The 14,888-nt window shown below is 52.6% G+C and overlaps 4 protein-coding genes across 4 annotated transcripts; 2 read left to right on the forward strand and 2 right to left on the reverse strand.

Moving 5' to 3' along the window:
• Positions 1-1,454: 1,454 nt before the first annotated feature.
• On the reverse strand, positions 1,455-3,620 carry AB675_3353 (Protein pob1; the record flags this gene model as incomplete). Its single annotated transcript, XM_018143397.1, has 1 exon — positions 1,455-3,620. The coding sequence occupies one exon, from the start codon at positions 3,618-3,620 to the stop codon at positions 1,455-1,457; it is 2,166 nt and encodes a 721-aa protein (XP_017999674.1).
• Positions 3,621-8,060: 4,440 nt separating this feature from the next.
• On the forward strand, positions 8,061-10,703 carry AB675_3354 (Transcriptional regulatory protein pro1; the record flags this gene model as incomplete). Its single annotated transcript, XM_018143398.1, has 2 exons — positions 8,061-8,157; positions 8,260-10,703. The coding sequence occupies 2 exons, from the start codon at positions 8,061-8,063 to the stop codon at positions 10,701-10,703; spliced, it is 2,541 nt and encodes an 846-aa protein (XP_017999550.1).
• Positions 10,704-11,992: 1,289 nt separating this feature from the next.
• On the reverse strand, positions 11,993-13,054 carry AB675_3355 (Protein pxr1; the record flags this gene model as incomplete). The annotated part of the gene is made up of 1 exon (XM_018143399.1): positions 11,993-13,054. One exon carries the CDS (start codon positions 13,052-13,054, stop codon positions 11,993-11,995), a length of 1,062 nt encoding a protein of 353 aa, XP_017999756.1.
• A 324-nt stretch (positions 13,055-13,378) lies between these two features.
• On the forward strand, positions 13,379-14,488 carry AB675_3356 (uncharacterized protein; the record flags this gene model as incomplete). The annotated part of the gene is made up of 1 exon (XM_018143400.1): positions 13,379-14,488. The coding sequence occupies one exon, from the start codon at positions 13,379-13,381 to the stop codon at positions 14,486-14,488; it is 1,110 nt and encodes a 369-aa protein (XP_017999590.1).
• Positions 14,489-14,888: the final 400 nt, after the last annotated feature.

The raw sequence follows: 14,888 nt of genomic DNA on the forward strand, positions 1-14,888 counted from the left end.
CGGGTGCGTCATTCCAAGCACGCCGTCCTTTGACTCATTCGACTTATACGTCAAAGATTCGTCGCCAATGAATTCCTACGTCCCATCGATGGTATAGCAAGAAGTTTGTCAATACCAGGTACGCTATAAACCGGTCACGGCCGAATTCAACTATAGCGTCTAGATCGGAATGCGTGAGAATTGTATGTGTCGAAGTCTCCAGAAAGCCGCTTTCACTGTCCGATGCGGAGTCACCCAAACGTCACCTAGATTTGATTCCGGTCTCGGTGAGTACTCTGCTGTCGTGGCAGTTGCCGCAAAACTATGGTCGGGCTAATTTGCCTCGAGGACGATTATTTGGCTTATAGCAGAGAAGAAGCCTGCGAAGAGTATGTTCCTGGAATTGACAGGTCAGATTGCGCTGATTGAATCTTCTATCATGTCTGGAATACTGTCGAAAGGGGTTTCGCCTCCAAGCGTCCCCGCCCCTCGAGCATGCATGATCGGCTGCACAATCCTTGCAGTACTCGCGGGGACTTCGGATCCGACAGGGGCTGACTCACAGGTACGGCCGCTAGCATATGTCTATGGGCTTCCGCGGATGCAAGAGATGGCCTCCCCCGTGACTGCCGTTGGGTTGCGATGGAGTCCTCGCCGTACCAGCATTTTGGGACAGTGGCACCCATGTGTACACACTCGTCGTCTGACGAGATCTTTTCCCAGAGTATCATGGGAGACCTCCCACGAGCGGATTCCACGAAGATTACGGCGAGACCAGAAGTGCGAGCTGATCGGAACTTTTGACCTACGGCTGGCAACGCGCGCTCTGATCAACATATTGACACTATCCAATCGCACTCAATACGATGGGTTTCAAGTCTACTACTGCAAGACGACGGTGGACGGCGGCATGAACCCGATTATCTGCAGGTGTGTGGGAACTGGAGTTCGAATGGATAGAAAACAGCAAGATGAGTCGAAAATTTGGCATTATTGTTTCTTCTCTCACAGCTACAGCGAGCCAAGATGACTTATATAAGTCCCCTGCGTTGCACAGCACAGCATGATCTGTGCCTGTGTCAACCGTAACAGATCCTTCTTGCCGCAATTGGCTCCTTCCACAATGAAGGGCGCGGTCAATGCTCCGTTCGCTATGCCATGAGGTCCCTCCTTCACTCCCGAGAAAACACAAATAGGTATCGTATGATGTTCGATGCTGATGGTATGGGATGGAGACCGCGAGGTCAAATTTATGATCGGGCGGCGCCGATAAGCCGTGAAATCGTCGTCAATGTATGGAGTATCTTGTGATGGTTGTGGAGAAGGGTATCAGGTAAGGAGATTGCCGCGAGGCGAGCTGTAGCTTTTTCGTGCATGACCGACGGCGGTGGCACTGGTGACGAAGGAGATTCGTGGTTGTAATGGTCGTGGTGACGATGGGTGACTGGTGCTATCAGTGACGATAGCAAAGATACTCAGAACTCAGCAGATCCAGAAGCATTCCGACTGGCAGCCTTGGCTAGCATCAACCTCCGCATCCACTCAACCTTTTCGGGTCCAGACTTGACGGCAAAGTGATGGCTCTTGTTGGACTCCTTGAAGAGCTTGGAGCCTTTGTCTCGGTCGGAGTCTGGGATCAATGAGAAAGCGAAGCGTGGCTCTGATGCCATATAGCCGCTGCCAAGAATGCTCCTTTTGAATGCGGCAGAGAGCTTCGATGATGTTGCGACATTGTACGCATGGAGAGAGTAGTTGCTCACATTGATGGTCTCCAAAGGATCTGCTACCGTCGATGGATGGTCGGACTCCAACATGACCAGGCGCGTTCCTGAAAGGCGGAAGTAGTTGTCTGACCATTCATTGGATCTGATATGCCGGTTGGTCCGCCGTTTTCGCATCCAGCCCTCTCGCGAGAGCACATCAGTGCTGGTGCGACTCGGACGAGGGGCACTGGCTGGGGACTGGAACTGCATCTTTGTTGGCGATACAGAGGCGAGGTCTTCCTGGACGGGAGTGACGGCAGGGGCGAAAGAGTTCTTCAGTGTTGTCCGCCTTCGAGGCAAGGGCGCTGTCGATTGGCTCCGCTCGATGGGCTCACCCGAAGTGGTCCAGAGTGAAGGTCCACCATAACGCATCTCGGGAGGGACCGACTGTGAGATGATATAGCGTTCGCTAATGGGATCTTCGGGATGCATAGTCACCGGAATATCTGATGCCGACATTGGTGTGTTGATTCGATAGATGTCAGCTGGAGATGCAACGCCACCGTAGTGGAACGGATCGCTCCTCAGCTGTTGCTTGAGTTGGTCTTGGAGTTGCGAAGAGTTGGAGAATTCTGCCAGTGGTGTCCTGTAAGGCGTGGAGGTACTGGGGATGTCATCTGGGATGGTGAGCTTCGGCAGATCTTTGAGATGCTCGCTGAGGCCTTGAGTAGACCGCGCAGCGAAAGTTGCAGATGACGACGGTGGTGGTGAAGGACCATGTAGACCCGAGTTGTGTACGTGCTGGAAGTTCAAGAACTGGCGGATGCTTTCCTGAGGGTCTCGCGCTTGTATCTCATTCAGTAATTCTGGAGTGATGGAGATGGGCTCATTTGGCCCCAGAATGTCGGATGATCCGACAACGGACGGCTGAATCGTAGATCTTCGCTCCTCTGGAGGCTCAGTAACGTGATCAATTTGCAGATCTGAGAATTCCTCCTGAATTCGTTGAATCTTGCGCTGATACTTCTTCCATTTTGAGCAGTCCTCGCCTTTCGAGCATGAGTGGGGCTTCGGTAATAATTGTTCGATGGCGACAATCGAGACTGACTCGGCAGGCGTTACTTCAGCTGCGTCGTTGGGCTGACGACCTCGCCGCCTCGAGCGAGAACGAGATTCGGCGATGACATGTCTCTCCTCTGGGGCTACGCTTCGAGTCAAGGCCCTCGAAGCTCGACGTGGTTGTTGAGCTGACTTCGATGGACTTCGTGCAAGTGGAGAGTCCGATAGTAATGAAGAATTCCGTAGCTGATGTATGGAGCTCATGACCCGATGACGCTTCCCGAAAGAACTTATGTCGAGTTCCTTCAGATCTTCAAACTGAAGGTCAATGAGGACGGATCCGGAGATGTCGTGAATCACAAACTTCTCGACCACCGACGCGTCGAAGCCTGCATCTGACATCCACTCTGCAACTTGATCAGGCCTCCATCTCCTCACCTGAGTTTCGTCGAGCTCAGCGACAGCTTGGTTCAAGGCGGTGAATGGCCTTCCAGATACATGTGGTCTGGCGGTGGGAAGCAACTCTGGCACGGCTTCCTTTGGCCGTTCGACATACTCAGGATCCAGGGATTCCGCGATGTCAGCAACACTGTTGGCTGGAGACACTGTTTTGTTGTCGAAATGGAACTCGAAACCGCCAAGACCAGCTGTGTGAGGCGTCTTGAGCCCTGGTGAAGAAGCACCAGAAGTGCTACTATTGCCTCGCGAGGTCAAGCTTGCCGGTGTACTGTCAGAATCACTATCATTGTCGAGATCGAATTCTGTTGCATTTGATATAGGTCTTGGGATGTATGATCGGCGACCTAGGAATGAGGGGAACGCTGTGGGCTTCTGTATCATTTCGACCACGCCATCTGGCGAGGTCTGATACTCCTCCATGTTGAAGGTGTCACCCAGGTATTGTCAGTAGTCATACGTGCCTATATGGTACAAACAATTGACGATGCGCTCGTCGAAAGTTTCAGATGAAGAAGCATCAAGAAGAGACCCCTTTCGGAAGTGCCTTGAGGAAACCTTGATATGTATAGAAAGCGCTTCTTTCTGAAGGTCATAGTGAAGCGACCGTTTTGGCGCCCACGCTTGTAGCAACTTGCATATCGACTGTGATGAACGACCACAGCATGAACAGGGGTTGACTATACTCGACTATTGTGAAACGGAGCACAGTCGACCACTTACAACATTCGTAGTCCAGGAGCGTCTCCATCTGGGCGGTAAAAGGTGCGGTGAATTGCAGAAAGACAGATCTTGGAGAGGGGTAGCCCTGAACTACTGCAGGCGATAACTATTCTTGCTCTCCACTAATGCAAGGTTGCCGTAGAGCAAGCCATGCAGGGTCGATCTTCGAACGAATCTGCTAGGCTTGAGAAAGCTAGAGCAATAATTGTATCCTGTCCAACCAGAGGTGAGAAAGCTGTGATATATGCGCCATGCCAACGGCAGAGACTCCATCTTGCCAACTCTTGGCCGTGATATGCAGATCTTATTGGCTTTTTGTGTCTAAAAATATTGATCCTTACCAGACCTACCCTCCTCATTTCGCGTCCCCAACACAGCGACGAGAAAGCGGTTGTGCATGCTGACTTGCTGGACTCTCGGAGACCCTGCTCCTTTTCGTGTGGCTCGAGCCGATTCCTTTCCTTTTCGTTGACCGCGCCGTACCGTCCAGATAAATTCTCTTTACTATTCTTCCGAATCAAGCTGGGTGCGATCTCATTGGCTTCAGAGGAGAAATGCCCTGTGATTCAGGCGAAGTTTGTCCTGAACCCTGGCTGGACCCTGTGGTGCTGAGAGTCTAGAATGCGCCTTCGAAACTCATGATACTGACCCGACTTCTCACGCAAGAGAGGGTCACTGTTTCCGTGTGAGCATAGACAGTTCTGGCCACGGGATCCCGTGCACTTCCGATATGACGGCTAAAAAGGTGACAGTGCACGTTAGAGGCTACCCCGTCGAGCCCGTGTACCTCCATGCATCAACGAGCAGTTGGCTGATCCCGCCATGGTCTGCATGCAATGGCATCACAGCACACCGCCGATCAAGTCGGATTGGTGGGCACTTATGCCAATCACAAAGATGTGTCGATGTCGGCAGGTTGCTTCGATATGCGTGCTGAGCACTTGTACACGGTACATAGCACTGCATTCGCAACGACATAATCCCCTGTACCTAGCGAGTTGCCTAGCGAGTCTCTCTCGAGACATGATCACGAGTTGCTTCGAGGGAAGGAACTCGGTGGTTGGGGATCTGGTTCGTGACTTATGCAAGTCTAAGCGATAGCGTGCCTGATCTGCGAAAAGTATTCCGCGCACAGGCTGACGATCTCGAGCTAGATGCTCGTCACCTCGCTTACGTCGCATGCTTCAGAGCTGCTTCGCAGCATCGCACACTCACCATGATCTCAAGCCCACAGTGTGCTGTGCTTGTAGCACACAGTCCAACGTCGCCAATTCCGCAGTACTTCAATTCGTGGCTCCGTCGATGCTGCAGGAAAATGCAGGAACATATGCAGTACTACTTTCCTCACACACTCTGGTTCAGAGCAATTCGCACATCTGGGCAAACAGGTAAGTACAAGATCCATGTCGATGAGCAGTCCAGATGGGTGGTGTACCTCATGAAGCGCAGTGGCATTTCTGCAACCTTGTATACGACCTCGCTTCTGCAACAAGCTCTATGATGAGCATTGTGAAGAATTGAAAGTGACAGGGATAGCTGGACCTGTCAAGAGCGTGGTTGACTCACGCGTGAATGTGACTTCCCCGCCTACGAGCGCTTGACTGCTGCAGCAGCGCTCGTGTCCCTGACATGATGTTGTCAGAGCTTCTGGCATAAACGGGAACTGTCCATTGCACAAGATCCTGCGAGTCACACGAAAGTAGTACAGCTTTGCATTGACTTACGCTATCTGGCAGCACAAGTCTTGCACGACAAGGAGAACAGCTTGAGACCTTCTGAGGGGCAAGGTCATGAACTCAGGATTTCTCCAACGTGCGGCCAGAGCAGAACAACACCTCGCTGCAGTCCTGCCGGATGACTCCGAACATTTCTTAAGTGATCGGTCGTATGTACTTACTGGTCGCGGCCAAGGACTTGACAGCGGTCCACATCGAATGCCTCGAACACTCGCAAAAGCACTGACGACATCTTGGAGAAGTCCGACGCAACAGGTACTTGAGCAGCTTGAGGATGCACTTCGGCTCTCTCACAACAGCTTGTCCTTGCATCCTGTCAGAGCTAGAAACGGTCACTTCTCCGTGACTACGTCGATGTTGAAGATACCTCGTGATAGTTCTTGTCAGGATGTACTCAACACTGCTGTGGATCCAGAGGAAACAGATTGACGACCGTGGAGTGACATAGAGAGATATGAGGATGAGGAGAAATCCAGCGAGTCACGACGTGCAAGCAGAGTTTCCTGGCATTGTGGCCCGAGCTTGCCTGGGAAAATCGGACCAAATCCCTGCAAAAGGACTAATGCACGTTGGGCCTTGGCGTCACGGTTGGTCACCGTGACTTTGCTCTGATCTAGGCTCGTTTTTGTCTTTCTGCGACCTCACCTTGGCCGAGCCCGGTCTAGACGATCATTAGCGAGCTCTGTTGTGGGGGTGTCATATCGAAGCTACAGTAAGCTGTTGATCAAGTCGTTGATCTTTCCCCACCTGCACATACAGATGGATCCGGGTGCAAGCCAAAACAAAAGTATGCCTCTCACAAATAGTGTCAACCTGAAACGGCTGCATTCGCGGTGTGCTCTTCGATATGCAAGAAATCATGCACATGTTCGAAGCTTGGACTTTCCATCCAGCAAGAGCGTTGTTACTTGCAGACGGAACAGTGTTCAGGTTGATCCGGAAGTCTCGAATGCCGGAGGAGAGCGCAATGGAGTACCAGCGAGCCTCGCTAAAACAAGCCACTCGCTCATTACGCGGAAAATCTTCAGGGAATTCGACGCAGCACGAGCGAGGAGATAGAAATGTACCACCAGATAAGCATATCGCATGTAACTCAACAGTTCAGAGACTTAATGATCGCATAGTTCAGATGCACGTTCGAGGCGCGGGATCATTTGGACCCTGAAAGTACTCAGTAACTGACTCAAGAATGTGTGGAACAGCCATATCTGACTACTGCTGTGGGTGACCGTCTGTTCGGATGCGTGCATACAACAATGTTGTGTTGTCGCACAATTGTTATCGTTGCTCATGTGGTATGAACTATGTTCTTGTACGTCACGTTGAGCTGCATATGCTGAACCACAACTGTTCGGGCCCAAGGACCACATTACTGGAAGTCCTCGAAAGTGTGCTTCATGTAGCATGAGTCATTCAACTGACAAGCTCGAAGATATACTGAACAGGCTCATTATGAGCTACCCCGCCAGTGGTCCTGCCTGGCCTCGCCTGGTCCTCCGAGCAATCAAGCCACCAATAATTCCTCGACGTCTATAGGCTCGCAATCAGCCAGTCAGCAAGTGTTCCCTGAAAAGCAGCAGGTGAGGGGTGCGTGTGACCTGGCGCTAAACAATAGTAAATTTAGCCTGGAAGCGCCGACCCGCATCCTTTTCCTCCTCGACAGGGGTGTTCCCACCTGCTCAGTCTGTTCGTTTCTTTGCTCGCAATTCAAGCGAGTCCACTCGATGCATGTCCACCAACATCTTCGATATGCACTAGCCCAGTGGCTATCGACTCCATCGGTCACTGACCAGACCCATGATGTCCTCTTTCTCACCCAACCTCCAGGCAATACACCTGCTTTCTTCCCGTTTTGGAATCAAGACAGACGCGATAAAGATAGATCATACCTCTCATCATGGAAGGCCACAGACTCCCATTCGTCGACCTTGCAGTAAGTCATCTCTGTCGCCAATCACTCGCAGCTTCGTGCGCTTGTGCGGTTCCTGCACAGCGATCTCGGGAGCCTCATCTGTTTTCCTCTGCCATCCCCCACACCATCTTCCATATACTGCGGACAAAAATAGATCTTTGCATTTGTCTGCTTCCAGAACGACTCAACATATACTCGAGCCGTGCATGACCAGATGCGTTTGACTGGTTTGCGTGCACGGCGGTCACTTGCCTCGTTGCTGTCCCCTACCTGCCTTGGTGTTTGGTGTCGCTGTCGCCGTTGTCTCGATAGACCTGCGAAGACTGCTGGACAGACTTCGCGACCACTCCCTCCTAATACGCGACTACCCTCGAGCGAAGCAATAGCAGCTGGATACAACTCATCGACTTTCATTAATGACTAATTGAGACCTGCACAACTTCACTTTGCAACATACCACCAAACCCTCGACCCGGCAATAACATAGCATCCATGGCCACCGCAGTAGAGAAGAATGAAGCAGCCACAAAGGCAGCCTCCGCTGCAGCAGCCAAAGCCGCCGCAAAGATGCATCGAAGGTCAAGATCAGGTAAGTCCACATCCCGGACGCGCCCGAGTTGTCCCTACTTACCACATCTCTACGCGCACTCCCCAGTCCGCAAGGCACAAACACGTCTAACATTGGTCACAGGATGCTTCACCTGCCGCTTACGACGCAAGAAATGTGATGAGGGCAGACCGAAGTGTAAGGCATGCCGTCACCTAGGACTGACCTGCGAGTACAAGCGACCGCTGTGGTGGTCGAACCAGGAAACCCGCCACAAACAAAAGGACGAGATCAAAACCCTCATCAAGCGCACAAAGACGAACGAGAAGAGTATGTCTTCACTATTTCATAACAGTCTTCTACAACGCGGTCGGCCAGTCTCGCCACCTAATCCTTCCCATGTTCTTATGTCTTTGCGCAAATCTCATGATTTCCTTGCGTCATCTTCATCCTCATCTCCTTCAACATCGAGGAAGCATGTACCAACATCCTCTTCCACCACAGGTACACAGCCAGGAAGTAAGCATGGCTCTGGTCATGGACAGCAGTACAGCCAGTCCGGCGCCTCGTCACCGAATTCCGAGGACTACGACCAGTTTAACCAATTTCCTACCGGCACTCCAGGCTTGTACGATCCCTTCTGCATGCCTATGTACTCAGGCAGTATGACTCAGACTCCTGTCCAATACACTGGATATCATCCATACGAAGTCGATGTCAAGACTGAACGTCAAATGTTCGTCAACGATGTTCCCACACGGCGAGATTCATCAATTTCCACATTCTCAACATGGATTCCGCCACCTGAAGCCATGCTGCCGTCGTACCCGGCCACGCAAGATCAATGGAGTGGTACAGTACATCAATCAACCGACAGCTACTACACCTCGCACATGCCGTCACTCAATACCGATATTGATGATTTGTCGCACGAAGAAGATCTTGACTTCAACTTTTTCCAGTACTCGCACCCACATCACCAACATCATGTTCAATCGCAGCCAGCAGTCCAGATACCTCAGCAGCCACGCGAGAGGACAGAAGTCAGCGCCGACATCTCGGCTCAAATTCCACTTGACGATGTCGACAGGCCCTTGTTCAGCTACATGTTGTCCAATGTCCTTCCGCTACTCTTTCCCATTCTTAACGCCAATCAGCACGGTAGCGTGCGGACCGACATTTTGCTTCCAGCACTCGAAAACAATAAGGCGTACTTGCACTCCTGCCTCACAGCTGCTGCGACTCATCAGCGCTCGTCACTCGATATTCCTGGTGGACCATCTGTGAATGATGACGATCTCGCTACCATCGACGACTCGATCGTGCGACACAAGTACGCATTCGTGCAAGAAGTCGTCAATGCGTTGACAAATGACACGCATCATGATGAGATCCTAGAGGCGACTTTGGGAATGATCACTTTCGGTACGTGCGTTGGCCGTGCGCCTCCGTCGACTCTTCCACCACCAGCGCATACGCTACCATCGCCCACGATCGATGACCACCAGATATCCGCACCTGCTGCCATGGCAAGGGACATTCCCTGGCATTCGCACTTCCAGGCTGCGACCGAACTCGTCAACAAGCTTATGCTGCCAACGACTCTCGAGTCCATGCCCGCCACTCATGCGTCGCCACCGTTCAACATGACTCTGACAGCCTGGATCGATATTCTGGGCTCAACCATGCTCGGTCGGAGCCCCACATTCGCGAACACGTATCGTACGAAGCATCTATCAGGCTCAACGTCCGGTCTTGCTGAGCTCATGGGTTGCCACGATGGAGTCATGTACTTGCTCTCCGAGATTGCATGTCTCGATAGTCTCAAGCGTGACGGAAAGCTTGACGATCATGCCATTTGCCAGCACGTGGCATCTCTCGGCGAGCAACTCAATGCTACAGAGACTGTCGCGACCATCGATGAAACCACAGGGATGCACGTCACTCTACCTGCTGCCGCCCCGAGGTTGCCTTACTCCCGATCTGGAGCACTACGGCCAAGACAATTGAGCAAGAACATAACTGCTGTCTTCCAGAAGGCTGCTCGCGTCTATTTGTGCTCGTTGGTACCGGCATACCAGAAAACGCAAGTTGCAACGTGCAATCTGATTGATCAGATGGCGGATCTTCTGGAGTTCATTCCCTCAGGTCCTCTCGGTTTCGATCGCAGTCTTGTATGGCCGTACCTGATTTGTGGCGCGAACAGTGTCCCGAGCAGCAAGTTCCGAAGGGTTCTGGCGCAGAGAGTCGAGTTGATGGGCGATGCACTATCCGAGATGGGCAGTTTTGGGAAGATGGTGAAGCTATTGCACGAAGTGTGGCGGGTCGGTGATGAGGCGTTACTACAGGGTCTGGGTTGCGAGGGCACGCCACTGACGGCGAACGGCGGAAATAGCCCGATTGTCGGGAGCAATTGCGGTGTTGGAAGCACACATATGGTTGGTAATGTTGGTGGCATTGGCATCGGCGGTACCGCGCTGGCGCAGCAAGCGATGTCGACGCCCACGATGAAGAGCCAGATCACTCAGCAAAATATCCACTGGCGGGATGTGATGCAGATGAACGGTTGGGACTTTTTGCTAATATGAGCGAAGCAGGTCCATGGGGTGGATGTGCGGTGGCAGGCACAGGCTGGTGACAACACAGCACTGAGTGATGTGTGTCGATCCTGTCAATTCCAACGCACATCTGCCCTCTTCTCCCCACAGACACAAAAAGCAGGTTTGAAACTTGCATCAAGGGATTGATTCCCTCAGGAAGGAGGACTCGATCTGGCCTGGCGTGGCCTGGTCTGTAGTCATGTGCTACGCACAGGACTGCGCCGACTCTCAGTTCGAGCCGAGAACGGCAGCGATCTTGCAGCTATGCTGCGACTCGTGCCAAGTCGTATCCCGGCCGAAGTCATCTCATTGCGCCTGGAACCGCGCGTTCTTCGCGAGCCTACGCATGCTGGGGGATAGTGGTCCTGGGTTGGATTCCGACTGAAACGGCAAAGATGCTGGAGGACGGCCAAGATGTGATGGTGATGAAGCTGATGAAGCCAACGAATTCCATAACATGACGTTGAGCTGTACAGCCTAGAGCTGGGAGCAGGTGAAGAGGAAGGTCGTTCTGCGAGCGATGAAGGGCAGAGTCTTGAAGTCAGGCCTGGAAGTGTAGATCGGGGGGCAAACTATGCATCGACTGTCTTGATCACATAGTCAAGCTGTCAAATTCATGGAGGGCTGTGTATGGCATGCTAGGGATCGCCATATGAGGCTGCAAGTGGTTTCAGCACTGTACAGGAGACACTGACGGCTGAACATTCAAGGTCACAATAGTACTGGACCTGGGATTACTACTTAGGTAATGCTGAGGGATGGAAACAGGGCTCTACCCCTGGAGGTGCACAGATCTCACCTCATATGGGCAAAATACACAACAGAATAGCGAGGCTGCTCGTATCAGTAGTAAGCACAACAACCTGCTATGCATCTTGAGTGCCTCCGAGTTGGCCGATGCATGTATACTGCACGTGATTCGAGGCCTAGGTCATGTGATCAAATGCTGCGTGCAGCACCGTCACCGTGAACGGCAGTCTCTGTATTCATCAGTCCGAGCGTGAACTCCCACGAGTGCGCAGGAAGTCTGGCTGGCCTGCGTGGGTAATTTGCTCCGGGCTGACACGAGACCGGTTGACCAATGTACTTACGAGAAACAGGCACGAACATATGTACTGGGAGTAGCCACTTAGTAGCAATGTAGTAGCGAGACCGGATGACTAGATTTGAAAGATGTCTGATCGAGAGAGATCCACAACAAATCTCATATTCACGCAGTCATGAGTCGTCGCTGTGTTCTCTAAGTACCGTTGCCGATGCTCCACGTCGATATTCGTTTATGCAGCAGCCGCCTTCAAGAAAATGCCATCCAGATGCTTTCCAGCCTGGAAAGCATTTGTCTTTGCCGCTATGTTCCTCCCGCGCAGTATATGTCGCGCATTCCTTATGACGACGGGTCGAGGCACAGGGCTCGGTAGCTCGGCTTTCTCTGGCGGTGAATCCGCGTCTGCTTTCCGTTTGCGCTTCTTCGCCTTCACAGTGATCGACTCTGCTTGGTCGTCCGAGGCGCTGGGTGCATCCGATGCAGGTCGACCGTGTTTCCGTGCTTTTCGCGACTGTGATCGTGGCTTCGATGTAGACAGGGTGTTCTCTATCTCTTCCTCGTCATCTGACGTGGTCTGTGAAGTTGGCTGGGAGGACTTTGCGGACTGTGGTTGTGCTTCTGCTTTGCGTGCCGCCTTCGCAGCTCGCCGAATAGCTCTTGCCGCTTTGCGGGCGCGACGCTCTTCCTTTCGCTTCCGCCTTTCTGCTTTTCGTTTCGCTCTTGCTTCGTCTGATTCACTTCCCTCCGTCGACTCAGCATCATCCGCTGCGGTGTCCACTGGTGTGTCCGGTGCCTCTGAGTCTGCTGCTTCCAGCGCTGCCTTCTTCGTCCCGAATTGCTTGTCGCCCACCAACACGCCACCAGGCACGAACATCATCCTGCCCCACCTGCTGCTCGCATACCCATGCAGCTTCCTGTCCTCCTCTTTCTTCTCGACTTCCTCCTCTTCTTGTGCGTTTTTCGCATTCAGCCTCCCCAGCAAGCCCATGAAAGCATCCATTCCAGCACGTTGAGCCTCATTGTCTTTGCTTCGGTACTTTGCTCCTAGGCCTAGAGTGTCATCTTTGTATATCGTCTTGACTTTCGCGGCGGCCAGTCGTGAGGCATTTTCGCTCTTACTACCCAGTCCTGCGTGGTGTTTTGAGGCCTTTGAGCCGAGCGCTTCGCCTTCACTCCAGCCTTGTGACACCATTATGCGATGGCCGAAGCTGTTGGCTGCGGCGTTGGACGACCATGATAGGTTGTTGGGGTCGTGTGCAATTTTGTTGCGCTTGCGGGGCGCGGCGAGGCCCATGTTGCTGGTAGGAAAGGCTGCAACAGGCCGTCGACCGCCTTAGAGAGTGTTGTAGTTGGTGGTCAGATCTCAAAAAGGGCCTGCAGGTGTGCAAGCACAACTTTTTCGAGATGCGGAGAAACTTGCAAGTCCGGAGCAACGCCAAGATTTTCTGTCGGCGTTGAGCGGATTGACAGATCGACCGGAAATGACCTCCGCCTCCAGGAACCACTACCAAGGTCAAATCCTTGTTCAAGGTTCAGACGCGAAGGCAACCATGAAGCGCGCCCGGCGGTCCAGGGTACATGTTCTTGATGACCTGAGTACAACTGATGATCACTCAAAATGGCGCGCAATGATGCGATATCGCGATCTATCGTCGCCGCCGTGCTGAAAACCCCACCGCGCGAGCGTCTGTCACTGATCAAGCGCGTTTTAATCGTGCTGTCTGCCTTCTTCACGTTGTTTCAGCTGCGACTTACACGCATCAAAGATGACGTCTTCGAGCGTTTACGGACAAAGTCCTGGGAAATGGATGATGAAGCGTACAGAAGTTCCTTTTCCGGTGACGAGCCTTTGGAAACCAAAGGAGACATGGGGTACTCCGGATCATCCTTCTTCACCACCAAGGACGGCAAATATCTCATCAAATCTGTTCCCAGGCAGTTCGAGCATTCTTACTTCCGCGATGACCTCCTGGAGCCTTATGCAAAGCACATGGAGGAGAACGCCAGGTCGCTTCTCATTCGTATCACCGATTTCCTTGGCTGGAAGCACTTCTCTATTGGTGGTATCCTTGGCCTAGTGCCTACCTATCACATCACCATGGAGAACCTGCTGATCGGTCAGGACGAAGCGGACAGCGCTGGTGGCGGTGACTGGGAGACCTTTGACCTCAAGCCCGCGGATTATTTCTTCCCGGAAAGAGATATCGCTGGAGGAAAGCTCGCATCCGAGGCCACCAAGTCTCGACTGGCGGACAAGTTCGACGACAAGATCGTTCTATCCCAGGAACAGCACGACATCTTCATCCGCCAGCTCGAACAAGACACAACGCTCCTCGCCTCCCACAACGCAGTAGACTACTCCCTCTTTCTCGTCCGCATACCACTCTCAAACCCCCAAAACCCCTTCGCCGACGAACCAGATCACGACAACGCGCCCGAAGCGCCCGACTTTCCACCATTCGCGCCGCCGAGCCCGCCAACGTGGCGTACAGGCGTGCGCTCTGCGGATGGCAAGTACGTCTTCAGAGCACAAATTTTGGACTTCTTCTGGGCGAAGCACAAGGTCACGCCGAAGCTGTTCACGTTTCTGATCAAGGCGTGGAATCTGATTGATAGGAAAGGTCCGATGTCCATTACTACTACACCAGACGAGTATCGGGAGCGGTTCTTGAGGATGTGTGAGCATTTTGTGGAAGTCAAGGAGGATGGAGAGGATGAGGCTTCGTGAGTTGTCTCGGGCACCATTTCGATCAGCGAAGGACGACCCCTGCATCTGTAACGTTGCGTGTTCCATCTTTCTTTTTGACTACGAGATACCCTCAGATAGCGCTCACTTCGTCATTTCATCGTTTGACGTACATCGCCAACGCCCTGTTCAGTACCCAATTCACCTACGCCATCAACGAGATACCTTCGGAAGAGTGAAGCCCGCCCCATCAAGAAGCAGCAGGCGCTATCTTAGCATGGCAAGTGACGAGCTCTTCCATCACGAACGCTGGGCGGAGGATGAAAAGGAGAAAAAGTCAAGAGTTGTACAACGACTTATACCTCTCCAGCAAAGCGAACACCCGACGCAATCCAGAACGATCACTTCACTGTTTCGACAAGTTCAAATCACTGTCAGTTGC

Source organism: Cyphellophora attinorum (genome assembly GCF_001299255.1).
Source record: "Cyphellophora attinorum strain CBS 131958 chromosome Unknown Contig14, whole genome shotgun sequence".
Lineage (NCBI taxonomy): Eukaryota > Fungi > Ascomycota > Eurotiomycetes > Chaetothyriales > Cyphellophoraceae > Cyphellophora > Cyphellophora attinorum.